This window comes from Aspergillus bombycis (assembly GCF_001792695.1).
Source record: "Aspergillus bombycis strain NRRL26010 chromosome Unknown contig00010, whole genome shotgun sequence".
Lineage (NCBI taxonomy): Eukaryota > Fungi > Ascomycota > Eurotiomycetes > Eurotiales > Aspergillaceae > Aspergillus > Aspergillus bombycis.
The window spans coordinates 293,493-318,750 of record NW_019170012.1 but is presented as its reverse complement, the minus strand read 5'-3'; the positions used below and the strand labels follow the sequence as shown (position 1 = coordinate 318,750).

The window sequence follows — 25,258 nt, the reverse complement described above, 5'->3', positions numbered from 1 at the left end:
ACGGTATGTGTGCAGACCCTGTCAATGCCCCAGTGTCTCGGGAGACGATCAGCCAAAAGAGCACGGAGATCATATAGTCTCCCTGTCGCAATCACATCATCTACAGATGCATGGCTGTACGCGTAATTGTTGAGAACACCAAGGGAGACGGGGAATGGAGAAATGGCGAGACTATGTAACGGCACCCCTGAGGTCCTAGCTCAATTGAACCATCACGCTGATCTTATTGCTTCGCGGTAGGTCCTGTTTTGGGGTCTTTACCTGATTGCCCTGATTTTCATGACCCTTCGTATTATCTCGAGATTTTCAATTCGCGAGCGCCTGAAAGCGGACGATTACTTCGCCTTTTCATCGTTTGCTCTCCTATCGGTTGAAACAGCAATCCATACAGCCGCGGTTTCGCCATATGTCGACGCGTTTAACGTAGCGCAAAACAGCACAGATTTCGGGCGCGCTCTGTCGGAGAGCCCAGCTTTGAGAGAAAATGTGACAGTGTTACTCCGATACTCTTTTGTAGGTAGTGTTGCTTTGTAGACAATGTCCTGCACAGGTCAACCCCGCTAACGAAATAAGGCTTCTCTCATCATCTTTTGGCTTACGGTATGGTGCGTGAAATTTTCGATGCTTTTCTTTCTTCGGCCAATTATGTTGCCAATCCCAGTGTATCTGGAAGGGTATGTTGTGAAAATATCATTCGACTTGTGGTGTTGATGAACTACCATGTCCTGACGCACTTTTATCAAGCTGGTATATCGTCTTCGGCTTCACGGTAATGAATCTCGTCGGGTGTTTTCTTATACAGTTCTTCGGGTGCTTGCCTTTCGGCCTTAACTTCTCAATCGACAATGGTAGCAGAGCCTCGACCGTCCTCTCCTTTGATCAAGTAATGATTTGTTGACCTACCACAGATAACTGCGTCTCCGGGATCTCTAGGGAGCCAGGCAAGCTCTACGGCACGACAGCCTTAGATACTCTATCTGACGTGATGAGTATGCGCAGACCCATAGAGTAAAAAGAATTATATCACACTGACATTTTGGCGCACAGTCGTCATTCTCCCAACTCGACACCTGTTTGAACTCCCGGCAACAAAAAAGCAGAAAGCGGGTCTCGTTGGCATATTCGCGCTGGGATGGATAATTGTAACACTGCCCTTATCCTCTCTATTGCAGAACTACTGGCGAGATCAATTTCTGACGAAGCATCAGATCGCATTTTCTCTCGTCCGAGCAATCCATGCATCCAGGGCAGGAGACAACTACCTTGGCCCAATAAACCAGGTCTGTAGCCTTGTATCTCGTTAATGTGTGATCTCTGGTGGCTTGCGATCATCAAGGTTAATATGTGTTTGCGAAAAGCGTTGGCTCGCAATTTGGAGCCATGTGGAATGTGTTGTTGGTCAGTGTTGTCCTCCTCCCATGAAACGGCGATTCTAACGGTTATTAGCGGTGACTGTGGCCTGTCTCCCGCCAATATGGGTTGGTTATCGGAAGCGTTGGAGGAGAGTGCATGAATCCTCGATGTCATGACGAGTAGAGCACGTGTTGTATATGCTGTGTGACACCTCACGCACTTATCAAACTCTAGTAAAGTAATGCCAAACACGTATTACAGAACAAGCCAACGTAAATATACTAATAGTTACTAGATCATTGCTTGGTAATGTATTCCATTGATAATACGCTATTGCCAGGGTTCAAACATTCAACTCATCCAAAAGGATCCGAAACAGTCCATCTTAAAGATAGCTCAACCCCCAAACCCCCAAAACATCAATCCGCAAAATGCCCAGCCACATGATGCGCAACAGCAGTTTCGTCGCCCTCAAACACCCCACAAACAGGGCAAGTCACGACCGAACCATTGTGCACGGGTTGTTGAGGTTCATCTCGACGTGCACCCCGCCGCGGTCTTGCACTAACCATATATGCATCTAGACCGATATTCTGCGAAGGAAGCTCTGCTTCGGAGGTGGTCCTTCTTGTCCTTTGTCCCTGTGTCGGGTCAGGTGGGGGGCAAGAACCCCCCGTCCCCATGGATTGCACTCTCCCTACCCGGCCATCCGTGAGCCGGACTTTGATACCCCGGGGATGGTTTCCGCGGGTGAGCACGTCGGCGATAGTGCCCGAGACGGTGCGACCGGTTGGTTGGTCAGCTTTTAAGACGATGTTGACGGGTGCACCGGGCACAACTTCTCTGGTTGTGGGGACGCGGGGCATGGTGTGGTTTGGATGTTGGGGTTGTATCTGGGAAATGCTTGGAGGTTTTTGCAAATGGTGGTGCACGGGCCTTTGATAATGCGCTAAACTTATTTAGGTGTTCTATATTGGGTCCTGATAGAAACATGTCTGATAGCAGCCCTAAGGGGTGCGTCATCCAGGTATTGTAGCTTGGAACAGATGTATTGCTGTCTATTTAATACTGCTTACCGCTCTATCCGGAAACTCTCTTGTAAGAACTTCACAAACCTGATCTATCATCTACTAGTGACATTATCAAACCTCTACCTGTGTCATTTCATGATCGTCTTGCAAACAACGTCCCCCAAGTTCGTAGCACTCTGTACAGGTGTCAAAACTTCCTCCATTGCAGATCTCGCATTGATAGTTGACGTTGTCTTTTGGAATGGTCAAGGTACACACGTCACACCATCTCGATGCCAGACCATGCAATGTCAACGTTACCTCGCCATATTCGTCGTCACACAATAATATTCCTCTCTTCTTTGCATAATCAAGCAACATCTTCTCGATACCAGTATTGCCACTCCTTTTGGCCCACCAAAATACAATCCGCCCAGAACAATCCCGAGAGTCGCAAGAAATGAGTTCAGCAGTACGTAGTAATATTCCCTGGTGATAGCGTATCACCGTCAGAGAACGGACTGTTGTCAGCCAATTGATTTACTGCGCCGCAGCTAGCGTTGTGACAGCGATGGAGCAACAAAGCAAAGTCTCCAATGATGGCTTGCAGTTCTTGTAGCATTCCGTAAGGGAATTGTGAATGAGGGCCGCCTCCACCTCCTTGACCTTCATTAGCCAAATGCAGGTCTAGGGGCTGGCCAGGGACAAACAGGTAAGAATAAGCACTAAATGCGAAAAGTGTCAACTGCTCTGTGTATCCAAGACCGAAAGAGCTCGATGGGTATAAAAGCCACTGTAGGTTAGATTATTGACTTCACCCTTCCGCGTCCAATAAACACACTCGGTTTCTGTTGGTTTTCCTTCCCACTCCTTGTATTACTAGTAGTATCAATACCTCTAGAGGTCTATTATTCTAAGCTAAATACTATTCGTACATCCACTAAGGTTTGCCCCAGCTGTACTTATCTATCCTACGACCTTCAAATATCGCTCCAACAACGATGTGACATAATACAACACGAATAAGAGTAGCTATTATGTAAAAGCTATGGCTCTGAGCAACCTGTATCTAGAATTCCCTTCATTGGCGTCTCCGCGCTACAACCCCCACCCTGGGTGGGGGGTTCATGTACGTGATTGCTCAGGTTTTAGCGAATATATGAGTCTATTATATTTAGCCTTCTGGAAACTCAGCGATATAATATACTACCTGCCAGACACTCAGTCTCTTCCGTATCTTGGTAAGCACTAATCTGATAGGATTTTAAGTTGTGCAGTAGCCGCACCTGCGATGGAGACAGTTCAAATACTGGCTGCAGTAGAAAACTGTCACAGAATTATATTGACAACAATGTCTTTTTCTTTGCCGCTTCTGCCCTTCTATCCTACCGTTCCCTGCGGGCTTTCACCTCCCTGTGTGTGTTTTCAACCTCTTTGTCCTCTTTGGACACATCATGGCTTGTTCTACGCTCACTTTTTCCGCTATTGTTGTCTCTTTGAGCGGCTTTCGAGAAGTGACACTGTTTAATTAGAACGCCGGGAATAGATTTGTTCGACGGATACAATATTTACCTTGTTTCCTTGTGTGGTCGCCTTCGAATTCGGGCTGTTATTGTGTGCTCTTCTCTCCAGTGCTGATGTGTCTGACCGACTACCTCTGAGGGCTCCTGTACCGCGATTAGTCTCTTGGTCGAACTGGTGAATGTATACGTTCTTATCTATTTCGACTCCGAAAACTCCACGCTATAAGTTGAAATACCTGTGTGCTAGATGATTCGAAAAGACACTGCAACACACTATAAAGAACCATAAAGCAGTCGCCTATGCAAGATAAGCCAGGGCCTCTATAGATCATATCAAAATGAGAAGGGGCTCGAGGTGAATCAACTGCAGGGACAAGCAGCCCAGCGTTATTTTATACGTGGAATCAGCTCGTGCCGCGCTTGAACCGCATGCTAACTCCTTTACCTTCTTTTTGTCTTATAATTTTCTCGTGAAATCTTATCACTTTCAATTGGTGGGCATTGGATGTTAGTTTGATGGCGGAATCCTGGCTATATATTGACCCATAAGTAGTGTTGTCTAGGCTTAGGTCTGCATCCACGGAAGTACCTACTTACTGTGGTTAATATTGATACTGCATTCGTGTCCTCCGGCTAGTAGCGTGCTTGTATCCATTCATCTAACACATTGCCTAACATACATCCGACTCTTCAAGCATGCATTGGTCATGACGATTCCCAGAACTCTGATTACTCACGGAAATACTGGGTGATGTAGGCTCTCCCCTTAGGAATGATGCCAGCTGATTTAATTATCATCGGTACGGGAAATTCTAGCCTTATTATGTGCATAGCAAACCTTATCAAGCAAGTATTGTTATGATATAGGTAAAAGGATCTTTTCACATTTTCAGTATAGGAGATAATCTTGGATCAAGAACTGGTATAGTACAATTTTCCTTATACAACGTCACGTATCAGTCTTTTAAAGTATCTCACTTGAGGTAGATGGACACTTATTGCGGTCTAAAAGAAGCTGGGAGAAAGCCGCGGCACGAAGATTACTCGTCGCGCGCAGCCCTTTTGAGCAACGGAAAAGCCGGCCATACTGGAAGACTGAAAGAGAGATGGAAGTGGCAGTGTGACAGCGGAGTATAGGGACAGGGCAAGTAAAATTACAATTAGCAGAGGACCTGAAATGTTGAAGTTTTCCTGTTGGTCAGCTTGGAAAAATGTCATTTTATACGTGCGTAACATGGGGGGCCGGGGAAACGCTGGGTAATCCTCCGTTAGATTTGATTGCTTGTGATCCATCTGAGCTTCTCCTGTACTCTTCGTGAGTCTATGGTGAACAAATTCCAGGCCAAGACGCTATGCCCCTAGCCTATGATGCCCTCATGGAAGTGATGGTAGATCTCATAGATCTCCCCAGCTTTAGGATGTATGCGGTTTAGAGAGCCCAAAAGAGTCACGTGCTTTCCCACATGGGTGTGAGCCTGAGCTGCTCCGGATTACTCAGGCAGCATGTCGACGGGATCAGTGAGTGCCCGGAGCGCTCAGGGCGCTCTCACGTGCAGCCCTCATAAAAGCGGCGGCACCCGTATCGGGTAACCGGTCGGAACTCGCAGAAAAACAATTCACTTATGCACTAGTGAACTGTTTTTCTGCGGAAACTTTGGGACTTTCCATTTCCGGATTCGGTCCGAAGCGCCGCCGCTTTATGCTCACTGAGCCAGGCTGGTCGTGACCGGAGAGAGAAAGTGCGTGCCCTAGTCGCTCCTTGAGCAGTCCCGGAGCTCTCCGGATAGGTTCCTAGTTCGCTCACTGATCATTGCCTTGGCTAGTCTGCAGTAGGATTGATTATTCGCCCTTGAGCAACACATGACACCCGGATAAAAATCCTTAAAGCCAAGCCTACTAGGCTTGGGGTTCCTAGGGTTGAAGACACGGTGCATGATGTATACTTAATTTGGTCACCGTGGAAGTACAGGAAACTAAAAATGGATGATAGAACTACGGTGTCGGCATGCTTAGTTTTTATTAAATTTGTTGGTTCTACCACTGATATACTATTCTATTATTTTAAATAAAATATATACCGTGGAAAGTAATTATTGAGCCATGGTAGAGATACAGTAGATTTTAGTAATTTATGGTGGCAGCATGGTGTTTATTTGAGAATATTAAAAGTATACATACTGCATCATAGATTCTTTAGACACGAAAAGAAAATTTGACATGCCTAAAACACGGTGAAAACACTGTAGATCCACCGTGTTTGCAACCCTAGGACCTCCCAGTAGGTAGCCATATCCGTGCACATTCCTCTCTTTTCTGGGGGCATACTTTTCATTTGTCCCAATGACCTAGAAGCAGTTCTACAGTTCTTGGTTCGCCTATAATACTAAGGAATAATATTCACTCGTAAAACTGATTTCAGATTGCGCAAAGCTCATTATACTGTAATCTGCTATAAAAAGGCCATTTTGTATGCAATACCAAGCTGACCCGCCAAGTTGCGTGATCCACTACCTTACCGGCTACGTTAATGTATATATCGTCTAAATATCTTACTTATATTATAGTGTATATAGACATGGTTGAGATATCGCAGCCCTGTTGAGTGCTATTTTACATGGAATACAGATCATCTGTGTCTGCCTCGTTAGGGTGTACAACTCGTTTGGGAATTCGTTATAGTTCCGTACCGTTCTGTCAGCAGCCGAGATCTAACTGACGGTGGCTTCGTAACAATCGGTGTGTAATAGAGAGTGGCTGTGCGTTAATTTACGGTGACAGGACACTTCAAATGTAACGATCGTACGACATCAAGGGCAATGTGCAGCCCTTCCAGAGACACAGTTGGGACAGGTCAAATCTTTGCGACTAGTGTATCATGACCTCGATATGGCTTATGGTCAAAATTTGGGCTGAGCTGATCGACCTTAACTTAACTGACTTTCTCAGTTAGAGACGGCGCAAAATATAGTTTCCCTTAGTGCGATGGAGGCCGAGCATTGGTCAAACTTCATAGAGATATCCCTTATCTACCTATGGTAGTTTGACACAGTTCTTAAGGGACACTCCATTGAAAGAAGTCTTTCCCTCATGAGCAACTTTTAGGTGACAGAAGGCGAAAACAACATACTAACTTAACAGCTCGTCGCAAAATAGTTAAGTGCTCTCAATAGAAGCTAGAAGCCGCTAAGCTAAGAAATCCTGTAAACGTTTGTGCTCCAAAGAGCTGCTGGCAGTTGAGGATAAGAGCAAGCATTCCAAATTTCGGGGAGTACACACTAGCAAAGCAGCCACACATAACACCTTGTAGCGCGGTCTGGTGTATGTTGAAAGACTAGTCTGGAACGTTTAGCTTAGTGTCTGTGAACGACGACCCAGCAGCTGCTATGAAATGGGAACAATTTTCTGATACTGTAACAATGTTATGGTCGCATTTGGGACAATACACTCCCCGATCCAGTTGTGAACTCCAAAAACCATGCCTTTGGAGAAGGACCAGCCGTTGCTTGTTCGAGAAAAGAGTATCAGACTCTTAATGTGACAAATGGGATATAGTACAAGAAATTCGATGATTGTAAAAGAACCCTCGACGCTCTCTAACTGCGTTGTATCTCCCAATTTGCAATCGTGCTGCAGACCCCTCCTATGGATGGACGGCATGAGTAGAAGGCAGCAGCTTGAATATCGTGTCATATTCGGCTCTAGCCAGGCCGTTTCAGGCTTCGTCTCCCATACAGATAAGAGCACTTGTCCGAGAGCGAACGCAACTGGCGTGGTCGACATATGCCTGACGAGGCTCGACCAGTGGTGGCCTTTAATGCGGGGCTTCTTTTAATTTTCTCCGATATGTGGCTTATTTTGCAGCCGTACGGGGTATGGCTTAGTCGCCGATGAGCTGACCAGCCTCAGCAGGCTCTTTTGGGCAGTCACACTCGAAGGAACCAGAATGATCAAGTTTTCTTGATATCGCCCTGCCACGGTCCCCTGCACCTAGTCCTAAATAACGATTCTGGCAAGCTCACTTCCGCGCGTCTTATCAAATCGCTCGCCGCGGTAATTCTCCAATCCAACTTTGTGTTTCATTGGAGTAGGTAATCTCGTCACCTGTTGGCTGGGTATCAAAGCGGACGGAGGAACAATTTTGGCACGATCAAGGATGATAGTTCTAGCGCAGCGTTGGATGGTGGATAGCTCCCTCCGGCCCAAATTCCAATTGCATTTCAGGGCAGAGCGCGAGATAGACGGCGCGGTAATAATTCTTGATCAGAGGATTTGCATCGCGTAATCGAAACTCTGTCCGTGCCACGACATGTGACTAACGTTGACTTCAGCTCACACTATCCTCGTCCCATCGTGTCCAGCCTGTGCTCGCGGTGCTCAACCTATGGTAGCATGCGAGCCCGGGATGTGGCAGGAAAGCGCAAGCAGTCAATTCATGAGCTCTGGTTTCGCATCTGAACAAGCATTTCGAAGTATGTACCTGTATTATCTATTCGCTGGTCAGTAAATCTAAGAGTATCCCTGAACCTAAAACATGGTAAACAACTAAATGGGGGAGAGACTGGGGAGAAAAACGAATATTATATTGCTGATTCCGGCTCTGGTGATCTCTAGACTACTATTCTAATCAGAATGCGGTCTATAGTTCCAGGATCTCTTGCACGCCTGGAAATATTGGCCCTCGAACTGGTTTGCCAAAAGATTTCAATTGGAATAAGAGGTTGATATCTGTCCAACAAACAGCACCTCTGCTATCAAGTTGCCCTTACACATGAAATGACTTTTCACATTCGAAAATAGAAAACAGACCGGAAGCTCACAATCAAGTTGCTCCCGCTCTTCCAATACTGCTTTGAAATGCAAAGACGGATGCCAGCGAAAGACATATTGTTTGAACCATCGAGGGCCTCCCGTGATTTTCCGACATTGCCAGATGCAGTGGACTCTGGCTTGGTATCCTTATTTCAGGAGATTTGCCGACGGAAATGGCGAACTTAGAAATATATTTTGGCTACTAAGAGGGGTAGCTAATCTAGGAAAGGATTGGATCTCTAGCAAGTGCTGTTAGCTATCCTGTTATCTCCTTTGTACCCCCACCCCCTCATAGCTATCTAGATATGAAGGATTTCCTTTATTTACCTATAACGCACCCAGGAATGACTCGGAGACAATGTAAGAATCACCGATAGCCTAATGAAAACCGACAACCAGCACCCTCGTGTAGAGGACCCACGTTCAACATTCCAGATGAGGGAATGATACATGCGTGGGGAGACATATTATATAGCAGTGCCTTGCTTCCCAGACACCCACGTCAGTTAATGCGAGCTGCACGATCATTGCCGTATCAGTCTTAAGACATACAGAAACCACGAGACATTCTCCGTGGACGGGAAGATAAATTCTCTCAATCATTGCCTTTCTCGGTAACCCTGCTGCGGTGTATCAACTTTTAAACCCCGAAAATGTCTCAGCCGATAAGACTCGCTCGGGTATCTGGCAGCTTCGGAGGAAGAAGGCATTGGCCTTCTTTGCCACGTTGATATCGGATGAAGAGCCCCTCCTCTCATCATTCATATGCGCTGTACGCAACACTTCATTGGCGATTGTGGGGTGGCAAATGTGCGCTTTAGACTTAGTTCCTTATGTCTCTTTGTGTATTCCGTATCTCAACACTCGTTGGCAATTGCGCTAGGTCGGGGCAGCCTTTGTGTTTGTATAACCGGTTGCGATAATAATGGAAACCCTGTCGCATCCTGTAGCTATTGATAGTTGCCAGAAGTATGCATGTTTAGCCGATATGAACAAGAAGGGTCCACAACGGTCCGGACTGTCCAGCGGTCTTCCATTAACTTTCATCATGCTTGGTGGATGCTTTGTATAGTCTGGGGGTATCCTAGCAGCATGAAACCATATCCACAGTGCAATTGTGCTATGACATGGTCGCCTAATGAACTACCGGCCGGCTTCCCGGTAGACCCAAAAGGCCCAAGTTACCGACATGTAACTCATTTCCTAACTTGGTGCTATCTCAACCGCTGCAGCTTTAGTCGACTCAGTTGCATCGCTGTTGCATGATAAGAAATACATGAACTTTCTATACACCCAATAATACGAGTCAGTGGCGAGACTGGTGCGGTGGGATTCCATGGAGCATAGTGTCGTAATCCCCCCTCGTGAACACCATGGATGCATCTATACATTGTCTATCATAATATACCACATCCCCCCTCCCCCTAGACAATTGTTGGTTTGATAGCCGATTATCGACCAACTCAAATTAGTGTAAATGTAGAATGAATGCATATCTCCCCAAGTAACATAAGGAAGAATTATGCAAACTTCACCCTGACATCATCAAAGTCGGGTACGAACCCTCCCGTCGAAACCGGTAATTCTCAGCGTCTTGGAAAGGCAAAGTGAGGCAATAATCCCCGCCACCCACGGACCAACATGGAAAGAGATGGAAGACGGGAATGGCATCATTTCCCGCATGCATATCACGTGGCGTTGAGAGATGGACGTGCGCAGATTGACTAGACTCGTACTTTGTCTCCTCTTTCTGGTGAGTTCTGAGCAACTCCCGGATATGTCTTCCTCATTCGTCCAGCATCCGCAGTTTGCCATTTGCTTCGTTTTGATTCGTCCTGTGAGCCGCGTGATCAGAACAACCCTAAGGCGTGGGCCACTCGGGTGCGGGGAAATTGCGTTAACTTAACCTTAACTTCAGATTGGTCCGGGGTCGAGAAACTGGGGTTTTGGCATTACCCGGGGGACATCCTTTCAATGATAGGAAGCGGAGATAGAGAATACTAGGTACGAGGAGTATTCCTGTCGAATGACAGAGCCGCAGCCATACCCGCCTCCTCTCCCTCTCTCCTTCACCGTCATTGGGTAGTAATCTCTCGAAATGCAGCGAGCGAGGGTTTTTGATGTAACTTATAAGATTGACCAAAAAGGCAGGCCTGCGAGAAGTGGAGACTCCCTCGACCTTCGGCTGCCCTCCGCATCTCACGTCAAGACTCTAGACTCCCCCTCCCCTGAAAGTGGGAAATCTTGCCGTTGAGGGCCCGGTCTGGGAAATGATCGTGTTAGAAACGACGTCACAGTTGAGGCTTGTCCCGACATGCATCAAGTCGGACCGTAGGACTCGCCTCACCTATCGATAGCCGATATTAGATATAAATACGCCGAATAACTTCGGGATAGACTCAAAAAAAGGGCAAGGTACTCCGCAACGGTGCCATACCACGCTACCTTCCCCATCCTCAGGCTATACTCTCTTTGCCGCTCCCAATTGAGTAATTTTTCTTCTTCTTCATTTCTTCTCTCCTTTTGTACATACCACACTATACCATATACGTACTACTGTACACTTGGGCCTCCTCATAAACTACCCGTCGACCATGAGCTCGATCGATCTAGACAAACGCAAGGATGGTCCGACAGTCGAACACGACGAGGGTGCCATACCAGGCGTTCATTATCAAACCGTAGATCCCCATGCCGATCCGGATGAAATTTCATATGGCCCCAGTGGCGTCAAAGGCCTTTTTTTCTCCAAATATGTCCTCGGTGCGGCCACTCTCGCCTCGCTGGGCGGGTTTTCCATGGGGTATGATATGGGTGTCATCTCCATCATCAATGTGATGGAACCGTTCCACAAGGCGTTTCCCAAGGCGGAAACCTCTTTTGGGAAGGGTCTGATGACTGGAATGTTGCTGCTGGGTGCCTTTATCGGTTGTATATTCATGTCTTATCTTTCGGATCGCATCTCAAGAAAATGGGCGATCACGGCTATGGTGGTGGCCTTCGACATCGGTGCTATTCTGCAGACAGCTGCCGTAAACTACGACATGCTAGTAGCCGGAAGATTCATCGGTGGTATTGGAGTTGGCACATTAGCAATGGTAAGCAGAGCCTTAGCAACCAGGCCATACCACCCAACCCTCCCAACAGACTAAAGGAGAAGACCAAAAACTAACCCAATATCCCCGGTAACAGGGCGCACCCCTCTACATCTCTGAAATCTCACCCCCGAACATGCGCGGCACACTCCTAGTCCTGGAATCAATCTCCATCTCCGCAGGCGTAGTAATAGCTACTGGATCACCTTCGGAACACGCCACATGGCTGGTGAAGCCTGCTTTCGCCTTCCCTTCGGCCTCCAAATGGTTTCAGCTACAACCCTGGGCCTGGGCATCCACTTCTTCCCCTACTCGCCACGCTGGCTGGCGCTCGTAAACCGCGACGCTGAATGTCTAACCAGCCTTACGAAACTGCGCAATCTCCCCGCCACCGACGAGCGCGTCCAGATCGAATACAACAGCATCATTTCTGAAGTCCGCTTCCAAAGAATCGTCCAGGAGCGTAAACACCCCGGCGCAAAGGGTCTGAAGCTCGAAATCCTGTCATGGTTCGATCTATTCTCAAAGGGAACCTGGAGACGCACAGCCGTCGGCTGCGGTATTGCATTCTTCCAGCAATTCTCGGGGATCAATGCCTTTATCTACTACGCACCGACGCTCTTTGAATCTCTCGGCCAAACCTCTGAGATGTCGCTTATTCTCTCCGGTGTTTTTAACATTCTCCAGTTTGTTGCGGCAATCATCTGTTTCCTTCTCATTGAGAAAATCGGTCGGCGGCCGCTTGCTATCGGTGGTGCATTCGGGATGGCAGCAGCGTATATTGTCATCGCGGTATTGTCGGGCGTGTACTCGAAAGACTGGCAGGCCAATATGGCGGCCGGCTGGGCGTGTGTGGCGATGGCGTTTGTGTTCATCTTGCTATACGGAGTCTCCTATTCGCCACTAGGTTGGGCCTTGCCATCTGAGGTATTTTCGACGACGTCACGTTCGAAAGGTGTAGCGCTTTCGACATGTGTGATTTGGCTGTCGGATTTTATTATCGGGTTAATTACGCCGTCGATGTTGGCCGATATTGAGTATCGGACGTACATCTTCTTCGCTGTGATGTGCTTTGTTGCAGGTATTTGGGCATTTCTGCTCGTGCCGGAGACGAGTGGGAAGTCGTTGGAGGAGATCGATGAATTGTTTGGGGATGACAGTGCAAAGAAAGAGAGGGAGATTGCGGCGGCTGCCTCGGGTTCCTCCTCTTGGGAGAGAGGTGTTATGGCTGTATGATCTGTTTCTTTCTCTTGTCTTCTTTCTTTTTGAAAATACATTCCCCTCTCTCATGTGTAACGGTATTTTATTCTTGTATTAGATAGGATTTTATACTTGGATAGCCTCAGGAAGGATATATTTTTTATTTTGATTGAAGTTCTGTGCTTGGTTTCGTATGTGACAATGGGCAGGTATGCATCTGCTCTCAAGCAAAAAGGCCAACCGGGTATCTTAGTTTTACTTCACGCCCGCTTGCTGCTAACTGAAGTCAAATCACAACTAATGAAAGAGTACTAGGTGATATATGATAAAACGAAGGATGTATCTAAACTTGAAGGATCGTATAATCTTAGAAAGCCATGCCAGTCTATTGATAATAAGGAAATAAAAGTGGTATCATAAGGGAGAGCAACATGAACAAGGAATGTGTCTTTCGGGTATTGTTGATCACATAGTAATAAAAAGAAAAGGGATAAAATCATTTACTCTCGTCCGTATTGTATGCACCAAATTCCCGCATTGCGACTGCTCTGCGCTCTACGACATCTTCGCGACGCACGACGTTGCGCAAGGCCTCGCTGGCCTGTATGAGGCCGTCAATGCTGATTGCGTGGTTGGTCATTTGGTGATTGATATACGTGTATAGCTCGGCAGGAGTGGAGCAGGTTGTGAGCAGTTGCTGTTCGTTGAGTTTAAGAAGGGCAAGTGCAACTTGGAAAAGGAATGTGCTGCCCCCACCATTACCGGAAGTGAGGTCTTTGATAGGGGATGCAGTGGAGTCATTGGGATCTCGAGGGCTGGACGTTGATATATTGGCGGAAGTTGGGGTTGGATTGATGACACTGGTGACGTTGAGACATAGGACTACGTCCCAAACGCGATACAATGCTTCCGCAGAGAGACAATCCGTGAACACGGATAGGAACCACTGGAATGTCAATGCCTCTAATTCAACGCCGAGCGCCTCAAGATGAGCGGCTAGCTTGGGTAGAACTTCGGAGATGTACTGGCGCAGCACGACCTGGTCAGCCCGGGATGCCAGCAGACCATGGTCGTAGTAATGTTCTGGGAGGATGATCTCGATCATGGATGCTAGAATCCAAAACGCGTCCTCTGCAGTCGGTGTTATGAGAAGTAGAGACGCGGCAATGAGATTCATGCCTTGGCAGTACCCCACCTCCGAATTGCGACGGGCATATGCGAGGAGAACCTCCTTAAGTTTAGTGACGCCAGGGCCTTTGCGGAAGAATACGTTATCTGTTAAAGTCCGGTTGATGTCCATGTCGATTTGCGCAACGACAGATTGGTCGGGGTCCTTGCCACCGACACCCTTCACCAGGTCATCATAGTAGCCAGGTATACGCATGGAGGACGCGCCGCTGCATTCGGACCAGACCTTAGCTCGAAGCGCAACGGGAATTCCTCCGAGAACAAGAGTTCGGAATTCCCGCCACTTCGCACGGCCGACTTTGCCCTTGTTCCCCAGGCCAGCAATCCCCACAACCTCGCCATCTGCAAGGGACGCTTCAGGCATATGTACAGACCGCAAAGGCCGATCGGAAGCAGCTGCGGCAGCGGCAGCGGCCTCGCCCTCCTTCCTCCGCTCTGCACGTACTTTACGGAGAAACTCATTCCACCTAACGCTCCTATCGCGCTGCAGGGAGTCGTGGAGGTCCGTCAATTGTTCAAGAAGCAACTTCACAGGTTCATTTTCGTTTGCAGTGGCCGTTGCCACCGTAGCGGTAAGCTCATCATTCGATGTGCCAGCAAATTCTGGACGATCTGCAACAACAGTAGACGTAGAAGCCGACGGCTGAGCATTCGCATTGACTGAGAGCGAGCCACGCTTATCGACAGCAACCCCAGGGCCTCGAGGCTGGCTCTCACCTGCGGTTAGCGACACGATAGGACCAGCCGAAGGTGTATGAGACAACAATTCAGCAGGACCCGTCGCAATTCTTAGGTAGTCTTGCCACCTCCGGATTGCAACACTACCAGCCTCCGGGTCCTCAGGAGATGCAGAAACGGGAGAGCGTATAGACTCTGCAGCGGACTGTGGCTGCTTCTGAAGATCATCATTATCACCATCCGAGTTATCGCTTCGAAAACTGTTCAGGGTCTCCGCAATGCTTAGCCGGTTGTTGTTATTCTTGAGCAGACTGGCCTCTCGCTGCCGCCTTTTTCGGCGCTGATCATAAATGAACCCGAATCTGTCAGTCAGAAGCTCACCAGGCTGATAGTTGTTGTACATATGTGAGAGTGTTGGAGGTCGCGACTCCATCGGAAGGATAGCATCCATCTCAACTGGTCCGAGATTGGTTGGGTTCTTGTCAGTGGTTTCCGAACTTGTCCCGTGTGAAACACTTGAGGCTGCATGTCTACGCCCTATCTGATTTGATCGGTTTATCGCACCCAGGCCACTTGGCGACTTTCCAGGCGCTCCGTGCATGCTCGTGTTACTGTTGATCCTTTTCAAGGCAGCCACTGCCGACAGTCCTCCTTTGGAGCTTGCTTGGAGGGAAGGAGGATCTCCCTTGATACTCCCCCGATTGTTTGACAGAGTTCGGCCACGCGGTGCGTCCGCGTTGTTCTCTTCCTTGCCTGCTTGGGCTTTTCCGGCAAACAACTTGACTGTCCAAGACGATACAGATTTTGACGACTTGCGCGAATGGATACTGGCATCATCCCCATTCACCGAGACCCCCGCCACGTGTTTCCTGATGATATCGCCCGTAGAGCTCGTCTGCTCATCCGGAGGATTGAAAAGGTGTTCGTCAAGCGCTTTCCGGCGGGCCATATTATTCGGGTGACGTCGAGTATCTTCTTCATCAACCTCACCAACATCAGTCATTATGCTACTCGCTCGACTGGTCTTTTTACTGCCTGTATTGCTGCCAAAAAGGTAATCCTGCCAATTGCGCAGAGAGCTTTGTCTCTTTCGCGTAGTTCCTGATCCCGATTCGACGCTCGAGGTGCCCGATTTGGCGTCGCTCTCCAGGCGTTGCAGGCCTCGAACGGTAGCTTGCGCCGCAGTGGCTTCTAACAACTCATCTTGACGAGAGCCTACTCCATCAGACATCGCTTCCTGCATCAGCCCATGAACTCCAGAGGAAGAACCGGCTTCCTGTTCCGCATTACCGTTATCATGTTCTTTTTCAACCTTCCGAGGCAAATTTTCCAGTGCATAAAGCCGTCGCTCAATATCCTGGTTGGAGACAGAAACCTCCCTCAACATCCTCTTCAATTCTCTCTCCCTTGCATCAGCCCGCTGTCTCAGTGACGAGATCTCAGCATCCCGCTGAGCCAAATCGCGCGCAAACTGCCGGACCAACTTCACAGCTCCTGTACCAGCAATCAACCGTTCAATATGTGCATCGTCCGCCAAATGTAGCGCACCAGGGAAATCATGGACCGGAACACCATCGTCAAATAAAGCCGCACGGCCAGACGTGCGCGGCATTCCGCTCGTCAACTTCGCTAGGGTCGCTCTTCGATCACGACCAGTCATCTCACCCGAGCTACTACTATTGATGCTCTCGTGGTCATCCAACAACGCGTTCGTAAGGGCGCGGTTTAACGCAGGCTTGCCGAAAAATCCTTCTACTGAACGGTCCGGAGAAAGGGAAGGAAACGACGTAAGGTCGGTGGTGGTAGCATTGGAAGATGCAGCTGACTGTCGTTTCTGAGACCTCGTACGGACGGGTCTAGGTTTTTGGCTGTGACGGGAAGAAGAGGACGTCCGTGACGATGACCGACGCTGCGGGCGTTCGATATCAGACTCCGCCATGACTCTTTGCAAAGTGGTTTGAGCAGACGGAGAATTGGCCTGCGGACTTCATGAATAACTGTATACTTTGTATTCACTGACAGGCTTGTTAGAGGAGAAGGTCGATACGGAATTCCGATACTCGTCCCATCTAATTAGCCCTTGGTACCTTCGCTGGTGGGATGTCGTGATTGCGTCTCATGGATGGGTAGAAATCTGCAGATCATCCCACAAAGCCAAAGAACAACAAATTTACGGCGAACGGAAGAGGGGAGAGTAAAGAACGACAGAAGGTTCGCGAAGGGGGCAGCCAGGAAGGCAACAAAAAAAGAAAATAAAATAAAAGAAGCAGAGTCTGGAATGCGTTTAAGCAAAGCAAAGAGCGTTGGCCATGACGTGGGACGGGGCATGTGACTTTTCCTGTTTGGTACTAATGCGGAAGATCGGCTTACTCACCAAATTCTTGTTTTTTACTGTGTTATGTAATTGTCCTGCTGAAAGTCAGCTGACTGCAACCTCGGCTCCCCGCAAAAGAACCGATCCATGGAGCAATATCCGAGCTAATCGGAGAGCCATTGGAGGCATGACTCCGAAATGCGTGTCGCGTATATCTTGCTCTATATCTATACCTAACCGCTGACATTGATTCGAATATTGTATACTTCTCTGTCTTAATCTACGATCAAATACGGTCTACGGAGTACACGAACAGCAATTGCGAAGTACTAAACCATCTAAGATGTCCGGAGCTGCCAAACAACGTCTCCAAGCAATCAGCCAGCAACTGGTCGAGGGAATCCCCGACGCAGGCACGTTTGAAGGCATCCCTAAGATTAGGCAAGTTGCTCAGGACTCGGTCGGTCCGTAAGTGTATTCTCAATCCTCAAATCCAGCATTCTCAACCGGGAAACAATTGCATGCACAGCCCAATGCTAAGTGAGGTATAGCCGTGTCAAGGACAAAGTTGTGATCGTAACCGGTGAGTCTAGCATATCCCTTACAAGACATCGAACTATGAGGCTTTATGTACCTCAAACAGTGTCATGTGCTAACCAAAGCAATCCGAAATTAGGAGCCAACTCACCTGCCGGCATCGGTCGTGCTAGCGCACACCAATTTGCTCACAATGGTGCCAAGGCCGTCTACATCTGTGACTACGATCCCACACATTTGGCAACTCACAAGCGGGAAATCGAAACTCTCTATCCAGGTGTCGACGTTCATACCCGCCAATTCGACGCAGCCGATGAAGTGGCTGTGAAATCCGTGGTCGATGATGCAATTCAGCGCTACGGCAGGCTCGATATATTCTTTGCAAACGCAGGGATTGTGGGTCAGCCAAAGATGTTCACAGATATTTCTGGGGAGGACTTTATGAAGACGCTAAAGACAAATACTCTTGGGTTAGTCCGCTGTCTGTTAGGCCGGTGGTTAAAGGAGGACATGTACTGATGGCTGTCTCACTAGTGTCTTTTTGGCTGTCAAGCATGCGGCTGGCGCCATGAAACAGACTTCGGCTTCGAAGCCGTATCCCTCGGGCTCTATCATCTGCACCGCGTCAGTTGCCGGCTTGCGCTCTAATGCCGGTTCGACCGATTACTCTGCGTCAAAAGCGGCTGTAGTCTCGATTGCTCAGACATGCGCGTATCAACTGGCGGGCACCGGTATACGGATCAACGCTATCTGCCCTGGCTTGATCGAGACAGGCATGACGCAAGCTGTGTTTGACGCTGCTCGTGCAAGAGGAACGCAGCGCAAGATCGGACAGTTGAACCCCTTGCAGCGAGGTGCTGTTGCTGATGAGGTTGCTCGGGCAGCCCTTTTCCTGGGAAGTGATGAAAGCAGCTATGTTAATGGACAGGCATGGGCGGTTTGCGGCGGACTGAGTGCGGGACACCCGTTCGTACCTGGCAAACTGGCTTAACTGCCTGCAGATGCCTACTCTAGACAAAGCTATATTTGCTATATAAACAATTTTGAATTCAATCAATCCACCAAATGGTAGACGTTATCCAATTCAGAATATTTTGGACTACAGCGGCTCTCAAAGCAGCCCCTCTCGAAACTATAGACAAAAGGAAATGTATGTGCCACAACAAGGAAACACAATGAGTGTGGTGGTCCCACATGGGATGCCGTTAAAAAAAGAAATTGACCCAAAGCGACAAAAGGTCCTGACCACTTGGTCCCGGAAAGAAATGAAGTTAAAAACGCCAATGGTGCGGATGGAGAAAGCAAAACGGGACAATTGATCCATCCCAACACAGACGAGAAGAAAATAGGTCCGCCAATAGAAGAATGAATAGATAATAAAATGAATATGACAGGGAAAAGAGATCTTCAAAGCTGGAAAGGCAATAGTGGGAATATCCAAAACGGAAGGTGGAAAAGAATAAGACGAAAGCAAAAGTCAAAACAATGCCATTGCACAACTCGCTCTAACTAAGATGGTGGGGAGCAGAGATCGTGTCAAAGTCGTTGAAACTAGCGTTGCATCATCGGGCGATGGGCAATTTAAGCGACCAGCCTGGAAGTGCTCGACCGCATGAGATCCTCGCTGGTCTGCTTAGACAGAGTTCCGGTCTCGGTCTGGTCATCAAGACCATCGGTCTCATGGCTGTGCTCATCATCATCCTCAACTATCCTGGTGGGCACCTCACCTGGTCCATACTGTTGGCTAGACCTTTCCGGAAAGGTTGAATTGCTCACCATGGACATTGAGGTACTCGACCGGTTATGCACCAAGTCTGGTGTGGGAGGAACACTGGAGCCCCGGCGGGCGTGAAGGGAGTTATCCACGTCGCCCATTTCGCTGCCTTCGCGAATTGAAGATTGGTCATCAGGGGCCAGTCTGTTTCCATTCAGTGTCTTGCTGGACCCATCAGAGTCATCATCTTCCGCATCCTGGGCCAAGTGCAGGCCCTCCACAGCGGCAGCACACTGTTCGCTGATGCTGCGGATGATGTCGGAGATCGCGTCGGTCTTATCCCGCAGGTAGCGATCTGCAACATCAGTTATGCTAAGGCGAGCGAGAGAGCGGTTGTGCCCATTACCAATGTTTAGGAGATGCTGCTCCAGTTCGGGACTCATGTCCTTCATCACTCTGGAAGCCCGGTTATCGTCAAGATGAGGAGTGCTCGATTGTCTCCGAGGCTCCGGTGTCGGTGCCAGTGTCGGTTCAACTGCCTTGCTTTCCTTGAATTCTTTGCTCTCCTCGACTGCCTCCTGTTCTGCCAACTCAGAGATATCGACCTCGCTACCAATGGAGCGAATGATGTGCTCCATATGATGGGTTTGTCCGTTGATGAGGCTACGGAGATGCAAAACCACCCGTTGAGCCTCATCGCGCTGCCGAGCCAGAGATACATTACTGTGCTGCAAGGAAGACAGCTCCTGCTGGTTACGTTTGCGCTCGCGCTCCAGTTCTTCTGCAATCTCCTGTTGAAGAACCAATGCTTCAAGAGCATCATCCCGCTGCTTCTCAGTACCAGACAAACGAAGCGTTAGGCGGGCCACATCATCCTTCTGCTGGTCAATGAGACCTGTAAGGCGGCGATTCTCACGCTTATGGTTCTCAATCTTGACCTTAAGTTCGGAGGTCTCCTTGGTGAGCTGCTCTGCGAATGCCTGGAATTTAAGGAATTGCTGCTTCCAGGTCTCCAACTCCTCGACCAAGAAGTTGTTGCGCTTGGTAACCTTGCTCAACTCAGTGTCCATGCGACCCTTCAGGTTAATGAAATCTTGCCAAGCCTCCATAGCATCGCGGGAGTATTGGTTCCGCTCGCGCACAATCTCGTTGAGATGACGGGTGGACACCTTGGTCATCAGGGGTTTCTTGACAGAGCCGCCGAAAATGGCCTTGACGCCAGTGTTACGGCCCAACTTCTCACATACATGGTCCATGACTCCCATTACAGCATCTTGGTTCCACCATTGGGGATCCTGGATGCTCTCGACCTCTCCTCTCATCACAACGATCTGGCCAGCTGGGATGAGCTTACCGCCAGCGTATGCAGACCGAAGGTGGCCCGGCACACCTGATGGTGAGACATCGCCGTTCAAAGCTTGTGTTAAGCGGTTGATAAATTTGGTACGCTGCCCTGGAGTCAGAACGTTTGGTGGGCTGGAAGTAAGCACGAAGTTCCGGTCAAGGTCCACAACCAGAGCGTCGTTCGGTGCGTTGAACAAAGTCCGGCACTCCGCCGTAACACCAAGGATGTAAGGACCAGGCTCCTGAACCAGGTCTTTGATGTGACGGGCGTGGACTACCGGCACGTACAGACCACTCCATTCATATACTCGAACGCAGTACCGAATAGTTTCGGCAGCAATAGTCAACATGGCGGAATAATGGCTGACGAAAATGATGCGACGAGTGGGTGACACAGCAGCCTCAATAACCCCAACAATGTTCGGAATCGACAAACAGTTGAACAGGGGCCACATGGCAAAGTTCTGGAACCCTGTGGGGGATGACGGGAATTGGTAGCACAACGCATAGTCCTTCATGTCAATGCGAACAAGGTCGTTAAGGCGAGGCGCGGGGAAGCTGAGGATTCGGGACACCTCCTCGGCGTGGAACAAGTTTGTGGCCTTGTTCCAGTGAATCCACATGCCTCGAAGGTAATCACCCAACAGGTCGTACAACGGATATCTCGACAGAAAGCTCAAGCAATATGGGATCCAGTAGGTCTCCTCCGGGTTATCGTAGAAGTCTGGCTCGGTCTTTTTGCGCAGCTCACGAATGGTCTCTGCACGCTTCTCATCGGCCCTTGACCACACCCGCAGAGCGATACCGTAGAGAGTGTGGGAGGAGTCTTGCTGCAGAACGAAAGCATGGTGTACACAATGGGGCTGGGTCTTGCCCGTGCAGATCTCAACGTCGTGGGGGAAGCATGCCTATTTGTTACTCGTCAGCCAGCTTGTCCTTGCGGCGAAGTTTCACCTTGAAAATTTTATCGGTTACACACCCTCATTGCCGAGTGCAACGACTTAGCAATCTCATTATCCTGTTCCAACCGGGGGCTGCTACCCAGGATCTCCGGCAACCAAAACTGACCCACGGCACCTTTCATATGGCCAATTTTTCCCTGCTCGGGTGCGGGCGCCCTCACCCATTGGGAGGGTTCACGGCCCACACCACAGACCATGTAAGCATGGGTCAAGGTTTTGGGCGTCCGCTGGGCCGGTTTCGCGTTCATTTGTGATGGGATTGGCTGGGTGATGCGGGAGTGAAGCGAGGAGGTGCGACTAGGAACGACCAGCGAGTTTTCTCCTTGGTCGCGGGTGGCCGGGCGGTCGCGGGTGGATGGTCGGGCAAAGGACGATGACTGTTCTCTCAGAGACGGAGGCATAATGGGAATATATAAACAAGTAACGACTATGTGTGTTGTCGGGTGTATATAATCTTGGGGTTTCTTTGCCCTTTTTGGTTGGGCCTCACTACCACTGGGGTCGAGACCTGGTCGATACTAAAAAATTAATTGACGGTAAGGGGAGAGATCCGATCGGCGAGGGAAGTGTAGCACTGCTAGAGGTTGTAGAGGGCGAGGCGAAACGAAGGACCGACAACCCAATTATAACGAAGGAACAAGTAGGGGTAATTGGGCGGAACCGGATATCGAATACTCAATTACAGCCCATTTATCGACTTGGCGAGCATTGCCCAAGATATGCAGCACGTCCCAAGGAGAAGAGAACCGACGGGTTGAGTTGAGGTGAGGTGAGGTGAAGAACTCTCACACACTCTTTCTCTCTCCGAGGTGGTGATGAAAGAGAGGTGAGGGAAAGAAGGAGGGGAAGGAGAGACGAGGGACGGGACGGATCAAGAAAAGAAAAGGACGGAGAGGAGCAGCAAAGAAAAAGAAAGGGCCAGGGAGTTGATCTTGACCCTGAAGAGTTGGTAAGTCGCAGTAAAGGGGTTGAGGGGCCCGTTCTCATTGGAGCGTTAGTATTAATTAGTGTAGAGACTAACTCCGTAGGGGAGACTCAAGTCCTTCTGTTTCTTTTTTGCGGTTTTTTAATCTAATTTTCCCAGTAAACTACACGGGACTTTCCCCCGTTTGTTCGTTCCTGCGCCGGTGGATACTGCTAGTCAGGGACCATAAACTGGGTTGCCCCCCCATCTGATACGTTAGGTACTTGAAACAATGGAAGGAACCTGTCCGGATCGATAGGAGTGATACTGTTCGACTTGCAGTGGTAGTAAAGAAGATAAGATATTCTTTTGCAAGTGAACTATTTCATATCGAACATGGCTAGACTTCCTGAAATAGAAAGTTTGTCTTCGCAATGATAAATTCCGGTTCAGCCCAGAATCTGTGTTCCGGGTGAGGTTCGTTCCTTGCGCCCGTGCGGGGGTGTCGTGGCCCAGCTGATGGTATTACCATACTAAAAGTCTTGAAATAGAATCGGTACAGATGGATACCACTGCACTGCACCTAGTAGCCTTAGACCTTCGAGGTCACGGGTACCTGAGCGAAGTGCTTCTTACGGAGCTTACCTTAGGTACCAAATACTTCTCCCGCAATTCCGGGAAATGATTGGACTAAAACAAGACTAAACCCTCCCAACACGATAGACGGCTCGGGCTTCGCCCTTTACCCACGCGAGAATGGATCTTCTCCCACGAGTCTCAACCAAACACAATGAAGCGCTGCGGAAGTCAAAAAAGAAAAAGAAAAAGAAAAAAGCAACAGGAACAGCAACATGGACAAGACACCAAGCACAACGACCATGCATGAAGCTATTCTTCTGCACCTAAATACTAGTGGCGCGTACTGCTCGTCACTCTAAAGTGGAACTCGGCCCATATGCGAACAACTCGTTCCACTTCCAGTTCCGCCTTTTGCCTTCTCCGCAGAGACATTAATATTAATCCCTCTTTCTGTGGTGGGCTCTCTTCGCTTGGCTGGATTGGACCGAGATTTTGGAATCCATACACAAGTATTCTTCCGCCGAGAATCCCACATATGGTAAGGGAAGGCTGAATAGAGTTCTCGTATCGCTTATCATCGCCGTGCACACCTGCGCGATTGACTTTGGTCTGTGTTGAAGAGAGCTTACTCTGGACTCTGGAGTAGTATCAGGGGTGGGATCAGGACAGGGATGAATCGGAGCTATTCTCTCAGTTCAACCCGCCAATGTCCCATGGCAACATGATATGATTTTTGTCCTGGATATATCCAATTACCTGTTGCCTTGATTATTACTTTCTACCCTGACAACGAGAACCTAGCACTCCGTACCCACGGTGGAAGACTTTCGGCGGTACGCATGGAAGTGGCAGTGGCGACTACCGGCAGAGGAGGACGATCATTATTTGGAGCAGTTCGCTGCCAACCCTGGTATGCATCATGGGTACCGTAACAGGACGCACTGATGCAGTAATACGGCAGTTTCTCAATTGTTATCCTACGTATTCCTGTCTTCAAGGGCGATCCAAACCCAAATTTGTCGCTACCAACAATGAACATTGCCAAACCGCCTGAACACCGAAAAGTTAACCTTGTGATGAATAGTCGTAGATACTGAGTTACATACATCCATCCCGTTCGGAGGATTTCTACCCTTTGACTTTTTCTCCTCGCTTTCTGGAAGCCTGCCATTACGTATTCTCGATTTTTATTTATATTTTCCTTCGCAGTCTCCCTTTATTCCATTGAGCCCACCACATCCTCTTAACATCGTAATACTACTATAAGAGTCGATACCTAATTGGAGGTAGCGTTAGCGACGGACAAGTCGGAGACAACGCGTTCCTCTTCCCGCTGGATCCACCGCTCCGACTCATGGTTATCCCTTTCTAACAAATAGGAGTCCCAACCGAAAATCTCTTACACGATGCTGTCAAATACGGCAGGCTCACCCCGACTCCAGCTGCAGTACACACAGACAGCAGTTCCAATCACTACCTGCAGATTTAGTTCTCTCAAAACAAAACAATCTAGATTCGGCCCCGGGAATCGAGATGACCTGCAATCACAGGACATAACCAGACGGATCTAACCCCCATCGACCAACTGATTGATCATGACATCTATGCAGCACTAGCAGGCAACTAACTGACCGCTATTTTTATATCGACTATCGAAGTCACTATCGACTCGGAGAATATGCGAGCCACACCATGTAATTAACTGTGCGTTTCAGAGAACAATAGAAGGAAAATTCTGCTTCCACACATCGGTACTAAACGACGGAGTACAGGTAATAAATAACAAACACGATCCCGTCGTCGTGGAGACTCTTCGATGGGTTCCCTCACGGGAATCTCGGTTCGATTCTCTGGTACAGACCCAACGGCCCAAACTCTTAAGGCGAACCAGTAATTACATACGGCCAAGATTCGCTTACCGAACGATTTATCCATGGATGCTGTCGGGCTAATCTTGGAATGAGGACAAGATGTTTAGCACGCAGTACTTTATTTCAACGTGTATAGCAAGACAAGATAGAGGTGCTACTCTAATGGTTTTCCCGCAT

The 25,258-nt window shown here is 48.8% G+C and overlaps 6 protein-coding genes across 6 annotated transcripts; 3 read left to right on the top strand and 3 right to left on the bottom strand.

The window, feature by feature from the left end:
• Nucleotides 1-154: 154 nt before the first annotated feature.
• Nucleotides 155-1,280, top strand: ABOM_004109 (uncharacterized protein; the record flags this gene model as incomplete). Its single annotated transcript, XM_022531239.1, has 6 exons — nt 155-175; nt 241-513; nt 574-674; nt 745-848; nt 909-989; nt 1,048-1,280. Coding segments are annotated over 6 exons (813 nt in total), but the record flags the coding sequence as incomplete, so codon positions are not given.
• Nucleotides 1,281-1,772: 492 nt separating this feature from the next.
• ABOM_004108 (YwbE family protein) lies at nt 1,773-2,219 on the bottom strand (the record flags this gene model as incomplete). The annotated part of the gene is made up of 2 exons (XM_022531238.1): nt 1,773-1,994; nt 2,055-2,219. The coding sequence occupies 2 exons, from the start codon at nt 2,217-2,219 to the stop codon at nt 1,773-1,775; spliced, it is 387 nt and encodes a 128-aa protein (XP_022393022.1).
• A 9,070-nt stretch (nt 2,220-11,289) lies between these two features.
• Nucleotides 11,290-13,026, top strand: ABOM_004107 (MFS monosaccharide transporter; the record flags this gene model as incomplete). The annotated part of the gene is made up of 3 exons (XM_022531237.1): nt 11,290-11,793; nt 11,888-12,123; nt 12,153-13,026. The coding sequence occupies 3 exons, from the start codon at nt 11,290-11,292 to the stop codon at nt 13,024-13,026; spliced, it is 1,614 nt and encodes a 537-aa protein (XP_022393029.1).
• Nucleotides 13,027-13,486: 460 nt separating this feature from the next.
• On the bottom strand, nt 13,487-16,795 carry ABOM_004106 (TBC domain-containing protein; the record flags this gene model as incomplete). The annotated part of the gene is made up of 1 exon (XM_022531236.1): nt 13,487-16,795. The coding sequence occupies one exon, from the start codon at nt 16,793-16,795 to the stop codon at nt 13,487-13,489; it is 3,309 nt and encodes a 1,102-aa protein (XP_022393028.1).
• Nucleotides 16,796-17,513: 718 nt separating this feature from the next.
• On the top strand, nt 17,514-18,698 carry ABOM_004105 (SDR family NAD(P)-dependent oxidoreductase; the record flags this gene model as incomplete). The annotated part of the gene is made up of 4 exons (XM_022531235.1): nt 17,514-17,638; nt 17,722-17,753; nt 17,847-18,177; nt 18,242-18,698. The coding sequence occupies 4 exons, from the start codon at nt 17,514-17,516 to the stop codon at nt 18,696-18,698; spliced, it is 945 nt and encodes a 314-aa protein (XP_022393031.1).
• A 590-nt stretch (nt 18,699-19,288) lies between these two features.
• On the bottom strand, nt 19,289-22,152 carry ABOM_004104 (DENN (AEX-3) domain protein; the record flags this gene model as incomplete). The annotated part of the gene is made up of 2 exons (XM_022531234.1): nt 19,289-21,673; nt 21,745-22,152. Coding segments are annotated over 2 exons (2,793 nt in total), but the record flags the coding sequence as incomplete, so codon positions are not given.
• Nucleotides 22,153-25,258: the final 3,106 nt, after the last annotated feature.